We start from the raw sequence: 16,397 nt of genomic DNA on the forward strand, positions 1-16,397 counted from the left end.
AATTCTATTAAACATTATATTTCTTCAGGAACTATTACAAGACTATTTAGAATCAACACTACTAAATTGTAATGCAGTTCATGAACATTCTTCAAAACAAAATCATCTCTTTAGAGCACAGATACAGAACTTTTTGATATTATCTGACATAGTTCAAAACACAGTGCTTTGAACTGAGACTAAATTCTTTTGGGAGGGAAATTCCCTAAAATATGTATATCATACAAAAAACAAACACAAACAAAATCTCTGTGGTCTAAGCAACACACACAAATTATTTCTCATGAAGACCACATGTTCATCAAACCAGAAACGCAGAGCTCTATTAATTATGATCTCTATATCAGGATGATGGACACCACTCTGAATGCCATTCTGGGTGCCAGGGGAAGCTTCTTCAACCACCAATGAAATGCTTCCACCCAAAAAGTGACATTATCTCCACTCCCATCTTCACTGGTCCAAGCATGTCACTTGGTGACTCCTAACTTGACAGGGGCAGAGATGTGCAATCAGCAGTGCCCAGAAATAGAGAATTGACTACTAAACAATACATCAATGTCACCATACTATCCATGGGGATCTTGGCAGGCCTGCATTGTAGAAAAGGGACGAGTTTAGATCAAAGTGATTATGAAGGAGAGGAGGTTCTGAAATTTTCATAAAAGGAATGCCAACTCTACCATTTGGACACATTGCCTCTAACGTAACTCCCTCTTTAATCAGTAGCATAGATCTTTATCCTCTCACTGAAGAACTGTTTTATTCCAATATTTGCTAAAAGCTCAGCTAAGGCATGCAATAATTGAGGGACAGACTAAAAACCATGTTAATTCTTCATCACTCTAGATTTTCCACATTATTTATATCCCTCTTGCACCATCAGAAAGTGATATTACAGACCATAGTATATGATCTCTAAGCATAACTACCTTTGATGAATTTAGAGTAGTTAGAAATGAGTTAAGAGCAAAACTATTTGCCTTCTTCTTTCACAGTAATTTGGTCAAGAAGATAATTCAATACTTCGTATTTAGCTCCTGTAACAGTAATTAAATCTAAAATATTTCTACTCAGAACTTTTGAGAAAAGGCTTTCAACTGCTCAGATGCGATAACTGAATTCACTTTACCCACTATCCTTATTTCCGTTAATATTCTAACCTCCTTTATGCGTAGCCAAGTATCACAAATATTAGAAATTCAGAGTTGTAAAAGAAGCAATACATTACCGATTTTTTTTCAAATATGATGTCATTACCTAAATTCCTTAAGTCTTTATTTTTATATTTTAAAAACGGGACTTTAAAGAGTAGTTTTTTTTCAGTTATGAAAGGTAGAATTTCATTTTAAAACCTTTTCTTATTTGTATTTTCTAATATGCACTTATCTTTTGAAGCATTTAATCCCATAATTTACCTAAAGGAGCTATCTGTGTATTTATCATGCATATAATAACAAAATGAAAATAGCAAATAATGAATAATCGGTCTTAAAGAAAATGAAATCATTTAAAGAGTTATTTCCACTGTCTTTCAGTGGTATTGGAATATGATACTTACAAAGGTTTTGGGCAATTTTAGAATCTAGAAACTTAAGTTCTTTAATTTTTTTCTTAATTGATTTCTTCTCTTCAGTATCTTCCTCTTCTCTTCTCTCTGTAAAACCATGAGTAGGTCCATGTTAGGGGCAGTAATTCATTCAAATACAGAAGTGTAAAAAGTGAACTTTTATCATTAAATAAGCTAAAAAGGATGTAACTCTTCTAAATAAAAGTTATAAAAACAAATAAAACAACAGATATCCCAAGACCTGAACTGTTGAAGATAGAAACTGGGAGCTTTTATGTCAGAGAAACTATGGAAAGTAAGTATTTGAAGGTCTAACAGGAAAAGCAACAAAAAAACATGTATACTATGGAAACCAATACCACTGGGTTTAAGAATAACTACAATTAGTTCATTTGAATAGCATACAGGACACAGTTATAAAAATTAATATACTTGGCCGGGCGCGGTGGCTCAAGCCTGTAATCCCAGCACTTTGGGAGGCCGAGACGGGTGGATCACGAGGTCAGGAGATCGAGACCATCCTGGCTAACACGGTGAAACCCCGTCTCTACTAAAAAATACAAAAAACTAGCCGGGCGAGGTGGCAGGCGCCTGTAGTCCCAGCTACTCGGGAGGCTGAGGCAGGAGAATGGCGTAAACCCGGGAGGCGGAGCTTGCAGTGAGCTGAGATCCGGCCACTGCACTCTAGCCTGGGTGACAGAACGAGACTCCATCTCAAAAAAAAAAAAAAAAATTAATATACTTGCACTCAAGTTGCAAGTATATTAATTGGATTATATTTTTAAATTGTATTATGAAGCTAGAAGAATGCTAACTAAAACACAGTCACTTTATGTCTAATGTACAATATCTTTCTTATTTAAAAACATGGCTTATGGAAAATTAAAATAATAGATTTTATTGATTGTGAATGTTGAATCATCTATGCATCCTTGAAATAAATCCCATTTGATCATAGTGTGTTATCTTCTTGATGTACTGTTGGATTTGTTTTGCTGCTATTTTGTTGAGGATTTCTGCATATAAATTCATCAGGAATATTGGTCTAAGTTTTCTTTTTATGTTGGGTCCTAGTCTTGTCTTGGTATCAGTGTCAAGCTGGCCTTGTAGTATGAATTAGGAAGAATTCTCTCCTCTTCATATTTTTGGAATAGTTTGAAAGGAATTGGTGTTAGTTCTTCCTTAAAATCTTGGTAGAACTCAGCAGTGAGGCCAGCCAGTCTTGGGCCCTTCTTTGCTGGAAGACTGCTTACTACTGATTCAATTTCCTTACTCATTATTGGTCTGTTCAGGTTTCCTACTCTTTCTGATTCAATCTTGGTAGCTAAGTGTCCAGAAATTTCTTCACTTCTTCTAGGTTTTCCAATGTGTTGGCAAACATTTGTTCATAATTAGCCTCTAACAATCCTTTTTATTTCTGTGGTATCAGTTGTAATATCTCCTTTTGTGATTCCAATTTTATTTGTTTAGGTTTTCTCTCTTTTTTCTTCTAACGGTTTATCAATTTAATCTTTAAAAAAAAAAACTTTTTATTTCTTTAATCTCATATTGTTTGTTTTTTGTTTGTTTGTTTGATTTGAGACAGGGTCTCGCTCTGTCACCCAGGCCAGAGTGCAGCAGCATGATCAGAGTTCACTGTAACCTTGACTTCTCAGGCTCAATTGATCCTCCCACTTCAGCCTCCTATGTAGCTGGGACTACAGATGCGTGCCACCACATTCAGCCAATTTCTCTTTATTTTTCATAGAGACAGAGTCCCACTATGTTGCCCAGGCCAGTCATGAACCCCTGTCCTCAAGTGCTCCTGCCCTCAAGTGATCCTCCCACCTCAGCCTCCCAAAGTGCTGAGATTACAAGTGTGAGCCACCTCACCCAGCAATGTGTCTTCTTTTTTTGTCTCTATTTTATTTAGTTCTGCTCTGAACTTTATTATTTGTTTCCCTCTACTAACTTTGGGTTTGGTTTGTTCTTCTCCTAATTCCTTAAAATATATCAGTAAGTTCTTGACTTGCAATCTATTTTTTTATGTAGGCATTTTTTGCTACAAACTTCCCTCCTAGTACTGTTTGTGCTATATTCCAAAGGTTTTGGTATATTTTGTTTCTACTTTAACTCATTTCGGAAATATTTTTTATTTTCTTAATTTCTTCATGACTTATTGTACATTACAGAAGCAAGCTGTTTAATCTCCATATTATTTGAAAAGTTCCCAAAGTTCCTGTTGTTGATTTCTAGTGTTACTCCATTGTGAGCTACAAAGGTACTTAATATAATTTTGATTTTTGAAAATTTGTTGACACTTGTTTTCTGGCCTAACAAATGGTCTATTCTGGAGAGTGTTCCATGCGCTGCAGAGAAGATGTGTGTTGTGCACCTACTGGATGCTATGTTCTATAAATATCTGTTAGATCCATTTGGTTTACAATGCAGTTTCAGATTGATATTTATTTGACAATTTTCTAGCTAGATGGTCTGATAAATGCTGAAAGTTAAATTATCCAACTACAACTATATTGGAGTGTCTCTCTGCTTGTAGATATCTGCTTTAAACATCTGGGTGTTCTGGCATTGGGCATGCATACATTTAAAACTGTTATATTCTCATGCTGAATTTGTCCCTTTATCATTATATAATGACTTTGTCTCTTTTTATCTTTTTTGACAAAATCTATTTTGACTGATACAAGTATAGCTTATTCCTGCACACTTTTGCTTTTCATTTATATACATTTTTTTCAATCCCTTCGCTTTCAGTCACTGTGTATCTTTACAGATGAAGTGAGTTATTGTAGGCAGCATATTTTTTAATCCATTCAGCCAGTCTATAACTTTTAATTAGATAATTTACACTACTTATAATCAAGGTCATTATTAATGGGTGAGCACTTACTCCTGTCATTTTGTTGATTATTTTCTGATTGTTTTGTACTTGCTTTGTTCCTCTCTTCCTCTCTGTTTATCTTTGCAGTTTGGTGGGTTTCTGTAATAACAATATTTGCGTCCTTTCTCATTTGTGTATCTGCTCTATAGGGAGTTTTACACTTTTATGTGTTTTAACAGTGGTAGATATAGCTTTCTTGGCTTCCAGATATATAACTCTCTTAAGCAAGGAGTCTAGTGGTGATGAATTCCCTCAGTGTTTGCTTGGCTGGGAAAGACTATTTCTCCCTCATCTCTGAAGAATAGCTATAGTGAGTAAAGTGTTCTTATCTTACAGTTCTTTTCTTTAAGCATTTTGTATGTATCATCCAATTCTCTCCCAGCCTGTAAGTTTTCTGCTAAAAAAAAACTGATGTTAGTCTGATGGGGATTCTCTTACATGTGATTTGACACTTTTCTTTTGCTATTTTTATAATGCATTCTTTGCCATTGACTTTTGAAAATCTGAATATAATATGTCTCACAGAAGACTTTTTGAGTTGAATCTATTTGGGAATCTTTGAGCTTCGTGTATCTGGATGTCTATTTCTTTCTCAAGACTTAGAAAGTTTTCAGCTATTATTTCATTAAATAGGTTGTCGATGCCTTTTTCCATCTCTTCTCCTTCCAGTAATCCCAAAACACAAATATATATTTGCTTAATTGTGTCCCACATGTCACACAGACTTTCTTAAATCTTCTTCTCTATTTTTATTTTTTTATTTTTTGGCTTGTCTGGGTTATTTCAAAAGACCTATTCCCAAACTCAGAAGTTACTTCTTTTTGTTGCCTAGTCTACTGATGAAGATCTTGGTTGTATTTTTTATTTCCTTTATTGAATTCTTCAATTCAAGAATTTCTATTTGGCTCTTTTTTTATATCTATCTCTTTGTTGAATTTCTCATTCTAATCAATTGTTTTCCTGATTTATTTATATTGTCTACTTGTATTCTCTGTGTTTCATGGAGTTTTGTAACAATCATTATTTCGAATTCCCTTTCAGGTCTTTTATAAAGTTCTTTTTATTTGGGGTGTGCTGTGGGAGAATTACTATGTTCCTTTGAGGTATCATGTTTCTTTTCTTTTTCATGTTTTTTTGTGTCCCTAGAGTGATATCCATGCACCTCCTGTAATAATGACTTCTAATTTTATAGAGTAGATTTACAGCATCAATTAAGTAGAGTGTTTGGAGTTTTGGGTGGGAGCAGCCACATAGTCTCTGTGTAATTTATTCAGCTATAATCATCAGCAGGTCTGAGATTTCCTCAGTGGCTTAGGCTGCAGTTGTTTGTGGAGGCTTTGGTATTACTTTCCTAGTGATGAAGATGAAGAGCCAGACCCAAAGTGGGTCTGTCCTTGAGCCCAGGTAGCATGTATATGGATACCAGCAGGCTCTAGTCATATCAGTCCTTAATCCCCTGGGCAGCAAACATAGGTTCTGGGAAGACCAGTCCTTGGGCCCCTGGGGGTTGTACTTGGGCACTGGCAGTAACAGTCAGGTGGCACATGTGATTGTATGGCAGTCCCACACTGGAGGTGGCAAGGTCGCTATTGGATAAAATTGGGAACGTGATAAGAAAGAAGAGTGTAGCAATGTGTTTCGTTAGATATGTAAATCACTAAAGGTAAAGTTCAAAATCTGAAATGCTCCAAAATCTGAAACTTTGAGCATCAAGATGGCACTCAAAGGTTATGTTCAAAGGAAATGTTCATTGGAGCATTTCAGATTAGAGAGATTTGGATTAGAGGTACTCCACCAGTAAGTATTATACAAACATTCCAAAATCTAAAATACAAAACACTTCTGGTCTGAAGCATTTCAGATAGGGGATATTCAACCTGTATATTACAATTACATATTTTGTTACATAGCATGAGGTAAGAATCAAATTTTCCATTTTCCAAAACATTTGATATTTCTGTGTCATTTTATATAACTAACCATCTTTCTCAACTGATTTTAACTTACACTTTGATCATATACTTAGTGTCTAGATATGTTATTTCTATTTTTCTGGGCTACTAGTTCTGCTCCATTATTCCCTGTGGTACTGTTAACACTGCTATCACCTTGTGTTACGTACTATAGATTTATGATACATTTTATTCATTGGCTGTTCAAATTATTTTTCTCCATATCTAAATTTTGTTCATTTTTTTGTTTGCTTTTTTGAGATGGAGTCTTGCTCTGTCGCCCAGGCCAGAGTGCAGTGGTGTGATCTCGGCTCACTGCAACCTCCACCTCCCGGGTTCAAGCAATTCTCCTACCTCAGGCTCCTGAGTAGCTGGGACTACAAGTGCATGCCACTGTGCCCAGCTAATTTTTGTATATATTTTTTTTAAGTAGAGACGGGGTTTCATCATGTTGGCCAGGTTAGTCTCGAACTACTGGCCTCAAGTGATCCACCTGCCTCGGCCTCCAAAAGTGTTGGGATTACAGGTGTGAGCCACCGCGCCCGGCCCTCATTTATTTTTCCACATGAACTTTAGAGCAACCCAAAAGATCTAAAAATAAAATCCATTTAAATTGTATTTGAATTGCAAGGCAATTGTAAATAGATTCTGAGAGATTTGATATCTTGACAATTTCCGAACTTCCTTATCATAAACATGGCATGTGTTTATAATTATTCAACTTAGCACACTGCTCTTCATGCACGACCTATATATCTTTTGTTAAGTGTTAGGTATCCAAAGGACATTTAATTTATAGTCCTAGGTATTATGTAGAAACTTTGCCTAATTTTGCATACACATTTTATAATCAGGATTTTACTTATTTTGTCTTTCATTCAGATAAAAAAATGTATTAAGCAACTAAAAGAGACTGTGTTAGGCAACAAAGATAAAATGCTAGACAAGATAGAGAAATTCCTTGCCTCAAAGAATTTAGGTCTAATTGAAGTGACTATAAAATAAATGACAATTATAATACGTAGATGTATTAGTGATGTTATAGTGAGAACTACACAAGAATAAAGAAGAGCACCCTAAACATACTTGTCAAAAATAGTCCTTTTGGGTTAAATACCTAAGCAAAGTTTGAAAGGAAAAAGGAGTCAGCCAGGTAAGAAGGTGGGGATATGTGGCAAAGACACAATAATAGAAGGATAATATTTGAAGGTATAAAGGTGCAAAAACTCTAAAGGCACTGAAAGATGTGAGGATAATAAGAATAGAAAATATAAACAGAAATAAATGACACCAGAAATGAGTCAGGTACCAGATCACACACGATATTTTAAGCCAGAATAAGACATTTGGATTTTATTCTCACAGTAATGAGGAGCCACTGAAGATTTAAGCACATGAGACATCAGGAGAACTACATTTTAGGAAAAAGTCAGGCTAAAGAAGGTGGTTTAGAAGAATGGCAAAAATAACAATAGAAGGGCAAGACTGAAGGAAGTTGACAGTAATCCAAAAGAAAGTAAAGGGTACCTTCACCAAGGGCAGTAACAACAGGGGGAGTTTGCTGAGAATGATGGTTTCCAGCTGCATCCATATCTCTACAAAGGACACGAACTCATCCTTTTTTATGGCTGCATAGTATTCCATGGTGTATATGTGCCACATTTTCTTTTTTTCTTTTTTTTTTTGTAGATACATTATCCCAATTTTTTTTTTTTTTTATTATACTTTAAGTTCTAGGGTACATGTGCATAACGTGCAGGTTTGTTACATATGTATACTTGTGCCATGTTGGTGTGCAGCAAACTATCACAAGAATGGAAAACCAAACACCACATGTTCTCACTCATAGGTGGGAACTGAACAATGAGATCACTTGGACACGGAAAGGGGAACATCACATACCAGGGCTTATTGTGGGGAAGGGGGAGGGAGGAGGGATGGCATTGGAAGTTATACCTGATGTAAATGACGAGTTGATGGGTGCTGACGAGTTGATGGGTGCAGCACACCAATATGGCACAGGTATACATATGTAACAAACCTGCACGTTGTGCACTTGTACCCTAGAAGTTAAACTATAATAAAAAAAAAAAAAAAAACAACAGGGGGAGTGTGGATGAGTTCCAAAAGTAGATTCTACAGTGGGAAATAGACTAATTATTGATCTAGCCCAAATTTGTCTCTTGAACTCCAGACTTGAACAACCAACTACTCTCTCTCAATATCTTTATTTGGATGTCTAATGAGCAACTGTAGTTAACATGCCCAAAAGCAAACTCCTGACATATACATGCCTACCTCCATATCTGCTCTCCTAACTATTTTCTTCAGCTTAAAAAAATGGGAATGTTCTTTTTGTTATTTTCAAGTCAAACACTTGAATTTTTGCTACTATTCCCCTCACAATAATATCCAATCCATCAGTGAATCTAGTCGATTCTAACTCCAAAATATTCACTAAAGTAATCACTCCTCACCATCGCCCTGGTACAATTTCTTTTCATGGTTAACATCTTTTTTCATCTGGACCACAACTTGTTTCTAACTAGTCTCCTTGCTTTCAGGCTTAACCAGCTGTAGTCTCTCCACTACAGTGCAGCAAATGAATCCTGCTAAAACTTATTGGTAAAGCCTTCCCTTACTGCCTTATATAGAAAGCAAACTCTTTACCTGGTGTTCCGTATCAACATTGCTCTGCCTTCTTTCTCCTTCAAAGCACTTACTCCTTATATATTATAAATTTGATATTGTCCCACTTCCTCCATTAGAAAATAAGACCCTTAGAGGCAGAAACTTTGATTGCCACTATATTCTTAGCACCAAGATTAAAGCCTGGAACACATCAGGTACTCAACAAATATCTTTTGGATGGATATACATATGGTCACTTGTGTGTATGTATGTATGAATCGGCAGAGTAAAAGAGAACAAAGAGGATACTCAGGCTTAAGCTATCAGATAGATGATAATGATGGTGTTTATTTAGATAAATGATGGTGATGTTTATTTAATTCAGCAACAAATGAGGAACAGGTTTGGACACTAGTCCAGTTTAAAACATGTTCAGTTACAGAAGCGCTTCTATATCCACATAGTCATGTACAAGAGGCAGCTGGACATACAGATGTGGAGAAGAGAAAATGGGAATGGTGATACAGGTATCAGTCCTAGTAACTACTTCATTGACTGTCGCAAGTTTTCCAGGTACCATATAATGACACTTTTATCTCCTTATTCCCAGAATTTCAACTTTGTTTCTGGTCTTGTTGTATTAGTTAAAATTTTCAGATGAAGACTAATAAAAAAGTTAGTAGGATTCCCTTCCTTAACCTGACCAAATAGCAATCCTCAACTTCTCAGAAAATATATATGTTTTATTTTCTTGTCTTTATTCTTAAGAGCAGACTGTAACTTTTTAAAATGTTTATTTTTCTCATCATTATCAGTATCCTTTTACATTCTGAAACATTTAGTAGTCTACCTAAAGAAAAATGTCAAAGACACAAGTAACTGTAAATTTTAAATCACATTTTCTGAACACCTATTAAGTACTGCACTGAATGCTTTCTGTTTCTGTTTCTTATATAATTCTCATTATAGTCATCCTAATACTACTACTACTATCATTGTCATCATCATCATCATCACAATAAGAAAAAATAATGCTTAGGTTAATTTTAAGCAACAAATCTGATAAAAGAATGATGACCACCTGACTTGGACTCCAATATTATTTTCACTACCTATGAAGTACGTTAAGTGTCACAGTTTAAAAAAAAACAATTACAAGCAACCTTCACCACTTCAACCTCCAAATAAGACACTGACATAATTTAACCAATTCTACCTTTTGAAAATAAAAATGACAAATTAGACTCTTACTGAATTTAATGTATCAGGATACTCAGGATGGTGAGTATATACCCAGTAAGATAATGCTCTTCTCCCATCTTCGCTGCTATCATATAGTCATAGGATTGTTGGAACAAAGAATCAATGGCACTTAGAGAGTGAGAATATGGACAAAGGGATACAAAGAAGCAGAATTGCCTAAGAGAGAAGACAACAGAAATTTTAACACCAAAAGAGAAATACTTTTTTGTTGATATGAAGCCAGATAATGAGTCTATTATCCAAAAAGATTGATTTGGGAAAATCTTTCATATTGAGAGATAACAAAAGGGTTTTTGTTTGTTTGTTTGTTTGTTTATTTTTTAATGTAATCAGGGCTGCATCAGTGGAAAACCAGCAAAAATGTTTTATGCAAAGATCACTGATAACCTAATGTTGGCAACAATAAGGATGAATTAACAACGAATGAGAATAAAGGAGGACATTTAGTGAGAATAAAGTTTTTATACAGAATACTATTTCCGTTAGTCATGCTGGCAAAACCTCTGGTAAAATACTAGCATGCCTGGAGGAAGGGCAAGGACTTCCTTCAGAGAACTCAGGCCTGGTATCCTGCAGCAGGTTCTACATCCCAGCCCGCCACATACTAGTCACTAAACCTCATTATGGCTGTGATTGCTCATCTATGATATAGGGACACTGTCCCTCTACGAGTAGTTATGAAAATGAAATGAGATGATAAACACCTTCATGTAACCCTCCCCCTGTGGTGACAAAGAAGAATACAATCAGAGTCCATAAACACAATTTAGCATTCAAGAGTAAAGCACACTTTAGGCTCAAACCCATGAATCGGTGGAGCTATTCTTCTAAAGCCAGTTCAAAATACATTTACTCTGAAATACTAGATTTTCTCAAATATAACATGAAACTCTGAAACATAAAGTCAGATAATTAGTGCCATCTATACTTGTGATCTAGCTTTGTTGCCATTAGAGTTCTGTGTTTAATCTTACTTCCTAGAGATGCTGTGTAAGGCCCCATTTTTCCAAGAGAAGATTAATACTGTTCAAAAACTGTTCTGATCACTAACACAGCATATGCCGCATTTTATAAGGGTTTTATGTCAGAATGAAGTCAAAGATGACAAAAGTTTCTATGTTGCCAAGAGCCATGAACTGAAAAAGTCTCTTTTAATTACATTTTCATTTCATTCTTTTTCTATTTTCAAAGTTTCAAAAATAGTCGCAAAATTATATAAAGAATATCCTTTCAAAATATTTTCTTTCATACTAAACTTTCCATTTAAAAAATGATAATTCCATGTCACATGGTTATACATATTAGTACATAATCAGATTGATTAATCTACTAATCAGATTGATTAAAAATATAGTTTTCTAGGAGTAAGAGTCCATATAAATGTTATCATACATTACTTCACCATTGCAAAAGAAAAAACACCTCAGAATATGCGGTTTTAAATGTTTTAGTAGTCAGTATAGGCATAAAAGGTAATAAAAAACACCTTTCTCTTTCTATAACTGAGTATTTTAAATCAGCAAACGTTACTAATAAGTGTTTATTCTGCTTTTCTTGGTGCTCCCTGGTTAAATGTATCTTATGACAATATGCATTTAAAATATTAAGCATTTTAAGCTTTTTTTCTGGTATGTCTTTAGCATAGATATTATTAAATTTTACATGTTAATGTTTATAATAAATTACCTTTTTAAATAGACTGTAATTACACTAGCCTTAAGAGGATCAAAATAAGTATATCTGATTAAATAAGCAAGCATTCTTCTCTATGACATAGAGAGAAGTCAATAAATTCAACTTAACTAAAAAAATAAAGTAAGCAAAATAATTTGTCTACAAAATGAAAAACACCAGTCCCTAACAGTCTTCAAATGGGGAGACATCTATGAAATATTTGCATAATTGCTGTTATTTTTCTTTGCTGTCTAACTCATAAGATTCTAAGAGGCTGATAAAGAGTATCAAAATTTAAAAGATACAAATTTTTGAACCAGAACAGCCTTTCAGTATGGACTTTAACCACTTCATTCTATAAATCAGGAAACCTAAGCACAGAGAATATAAGTTACTTGCTGAAGGTGGCAGAAGGCTTGGCTATGAGCAGTCCTGAGACCAGGAACTGACCGCCACACAGCAAGCCTAGATCATCCTCTGGGACAGGGAATTTGCATGAGGAAAGCAGTCTGCAACCAAACACATTAGTAAGGATAACTCCCCACACTTTGCATTTACACTTAATCCAAATTTTCCCTTCCTGTACATGTTCACCAGGACACTCAGTGGGAAACTGAATAGGCCTGAGGGAGGGAAAAGAAATGTTTAGTCTCCAGAACACAATGAACAGGATTTAAAGCTTTGGGAAATAACTATATAGCTGACTTGAACAACACATGCTTGCACTGCACAAGTACACTTGTAAGCAGATATTTTTCAATAAATGTAGGCAGCTTTCCATACTGGCAGATTCCCATCTGCAATCAAGCACAGACTGAAACTACAGTATTCTCAAGAAGCAAAGCCCATGGATATGGAAGGTCAACTGCAGGCTGGGCAGAATCAACTTTAGGACTTGAGTATGTGTGGATTTTAGTATTTGTTGGGTTCCTGGAAATAATCCCCTGCAAATACAGAAGGAAGACTCTAGTTCCAAAGGAAAAGTCAAGAATTTGCCTATCACAAGTAGTAGGTAACTTTGGATAGGGTTCAGTTATTCAGCCATATAGTAAATGGAATACACCTGATAATCCGAAACTTAAAGGTCAGAAATGGAGAATAGGCAAATGACTGAGAAAAAAACTAAATTTCTGAGAGTTAACAACATTAGTGGTTGATAGGACAATATAGTTTCAAAGAAGGTTTAGGTAGCTCAAAAGCAAATGATTCAGAATACATAGGGAAAAAACGGAAAAAATTTGGAACGTTTTTGTGAGTTGGCAATAGATCCTTGGGAAAACATCGAAGTAAATGCTTTGGTACTGAAAACCACATTGTATAAATCACTTTAGTCATATCTGGCCTCTCAAACCAAGTTTTAATATTTCTAGGCACATAAATAAATGGGTATGTACCTAAAAACATATAAAATAATCAGTGGAGAAATAGGCTATTTTTCTATTCAAATACTAATATATGACTGCCATAACTAATCAGTGTATTTTACTAGCAAAAAGAAATCTGTTTGACAATTCAAGGCTAATAATTATATAATATATAGAAAGAGCAGCTGAAGCCCTAAATAAAATTTTGTGAAACAGATTATTTCAACTGTAGCAATCATCAAAAATGTAGCAGATAAATGCATATTTCTCTTTCTGTGACATTCTGTTTTAGCAGACAATGTCACAAAACAAATAGTCTTTTCTCTGCAACTCAAGTCCTATATGCACAGGAATAAAAACCTCACTACTTAATAAACCCTTCATTACAGGTATATCTAGTTTTTTTAACCACAGTTATATGTACAAAAGAACTGTTAAAATATTGGGAAATATTCTGTTAAAAAAACTTAAAGTATATACCTCAAAACAATAACGATTTTTACAAAGATGACCTAAAGAATGCTTTGCCGACCTCTTTATTCCTATAAGAAATTAAAAATCAAAATATTTCATAAAAACTGCTTAATATCCAAGGATCTTCTAAATTATAATAATTAGCAACTTTGCTCATCTCAAAAGTATGACCCCTACAAAAAGAACCATTTTATTGAGGTTTCCTTGGGTATAATCGTCCTCTCATAACGAAAGATTTAACTAGCAGAAAAACAAGAGTTCAAATCAAATAAAACATTAACACCATTCAAATTTGCAGATGAAACAACTTTTTAAATTCACAAGCTGTAGATTAGGGAGAAAAATAATCCTGAAAAGTTAAGCCTATTTATCACATATATCTTAGCGTTAATTGGGTTCATTGCAATTTGAGATGAGCTCTGACTGAATGGATTTAAGGGCTAACAGAAGTAAAAGATATCAGGAAAGAGAGTTAAAAACCCGACTGAAAGAAAACTGAATCCTGTTCTAACATGATCTCTCTTGGCTCATCACAACTTCTTAAGAAAACATCCCTAAATTTTCATGTGTCCTCAAAATCTCCCCACCATAAGAAATACTTCTAGTATCTGGTCCCTGTGAATTCTTCTTGAATGCTGGTGTTTCCCAATCATGGAACAACACATGTACATTCATAAAATATAATTTTTCCAGCCAGGTGCAATGGGTCATGCCTGTAATCCCAGCACTTTGGGAGGCCAAGGTGGGCAGATCAGGGGGTCAGGAGATCAAGACCATCCTGGCTAACATGGTGAAATCCCATCTCTACTAAAAATACAAAAAATTAGCCGAGCGTGGTGGTGGGCGCCTGTAGTCTCAGCTACTTTGGAGGCTGAGGCAGGAGAATGGCGTGAGCCCAGAAGGTGGAGCTTGCAGTGAGCCAAGATCACGCCAATGCACTCCAGCCTGGGCAACAGAGAGAGACTTCGTCTCAAAAAATAAAAATAATAATAATAATAATAATATTTTTTCCACTATTTTTATGTATAACATTCTCTCATATGTTCTCGGATGGTATCAGAAGGTAGAAATATATCTCTGCTAAAATAAATTACAAAGCCAACTCTGAAAGTTAATGTATGACATCCAAAGGCATATACAAGAGAAAGTACAAGAGAGGAGAACAGTCAAGAATGAGAACTCAGTGTACATTCCTAATTTAGAAGAATTAAATCCAAATGATAACACAGGTAATTCAGGATTTCTAGCATGGTGTTGAATGGAAAGAGTTGATAAACCAACTTACTAGTATTTGTACAAACAATGCTAAGCAACTTGAGAATAGAAAAAGTAACAATACATTATATTAACCAACAGATGAAAAGGAATGCCATATTAAATCATGGGCAGACCATCCTGGTGTATTCCTGGGGAAAACAGAACACAATCATCAAAACAGCCAGAGTGGCCAGGCATGGTGGCTCACGCCTGTAATGCCAGCACTTTGGGAGGCTGAGGCGGGCAGATCACAAGGTCAGGAGTCGAGACCATCCTGGCTAACACGGTGAAACTCCGTCTCTACTAAAAATACAAAAACAATTAGCCGGGCGTGGTGGCGGGTGCCTGTATTCCCAGCTACTCGGGAGGCTGAGGCAGGAGAACGGTGTGAACCCGGGAGATGGAGCTTGCAGTGAGCTGAGATCGTGCCATTGCACTCCAGCCTGGGAAACACAGCAAGACTCCATTTGAAAAACAATAAAAAAATAAAAAAAAAACAGCCACAGTGATTATCCAAAACTTGATAGAACAGAAGTGGTCTGACACAAAAATGACCATTATTCCAAAATACTGAAAAAGAATTACAACGATAGCAAAATGGTCAAGCTTAAGTAGTAGAATTTTACAATAAACTTACTTCTATATTTGATGACAGCCTGCCCAATCCCAATACAAATTTTGTGATCTTGTATTGGGAGAGAGGGAAGGTGGGGGATGGGAGGGGAAGCAAAAAAAGAAAGAAAGAAAATGCTTTATTCTGTGGGGCATGGGGTGTGAGTGTGCCAGGGTAGAAAAAAGGAGGACAAGGTAGAGACAATATCTAAGTATTTGTTCAACTGAACTCAACTTTTATTATCTAGACTTTCTGATATGTAATTATCCTCTCTCTGCTTTTATGTTCTTGTTTTTGATAGCTCAGTTGGGAATTCAAGTCACTTGCCCAGTTTCTCAGTTACTGAATCGTTATTCCTCTGTGCTCTAAGAATAATGCTCCAGTCAGCATTCCAGATTATTCTGGTCTCCAATTAGTCTAGCTAATTGGAGTTCCATTATTTGCCCGATCTGTGTTCTAGAATCAACTATTCTGTGCTAGTTTCTGTCCCCACAATCTCCTGAATTTGGAATTTTTGTTAATCTGGGCTGTTAAAATTTGTAGTTCTATGTTATCTTACCTTCTGGCTGGAGCTTGTGTTGTGTACATCCTATATAGCTATTTATAACACCCGGCTTACAGTGGCACAAACCTGTAATCCCAGCACTTTAGGAGGCCAAGGCTGGATTACTATTTGAGGCCAGGATTTCAAGACCAGCCTGGGCAACAAAATGAGTAC

General features: G+C 35.5%; 1 protein-coding gene across 1 annotated transcript in view; it reads right to left on the reverse strand.

Moving 5' to 3' along the window:
- Positions 1 to 1,561: 1,561 nt before the first annotated feature.
- Positions 1,562 to 16,397, reverse strand: part of DIAPH3 (diaphanous-related formin 3) — a gene marked incomplete at its 3' end in the record, with an annotated part of 233,999 nt that continues 219,163 nt past the window's right edge. Inside the window, exon 18 of the mRNA XM_011943276.1 lies at positions 1,562 to 1,657. Coding sequence (XP_011798666.1) covers positions 1,562 to 1,657 — 96 coding nt within the window. The remainder of the gene's footprint in view (positions 1,658 to 16,397) is intronic.

The sequence above is a fragment of the Colobus angolensis genome, unplaced genomic scaffold (genome assembly GCF_000951035.1).
Source record: "Colobus angolensis palliatus isolate OR3802 unplaced genomic scaffold, Cang.pa_1.0 Scaffold218, whole genome shotgun sequence".
In the NCBI taxonomy this organism is placed as follows: domain Eukaryota; kingdom Metazoa; phylum Chordata; class Mammalia; order Primates; family Cercopithecidae; genus Colobus; species Colobus angolensis.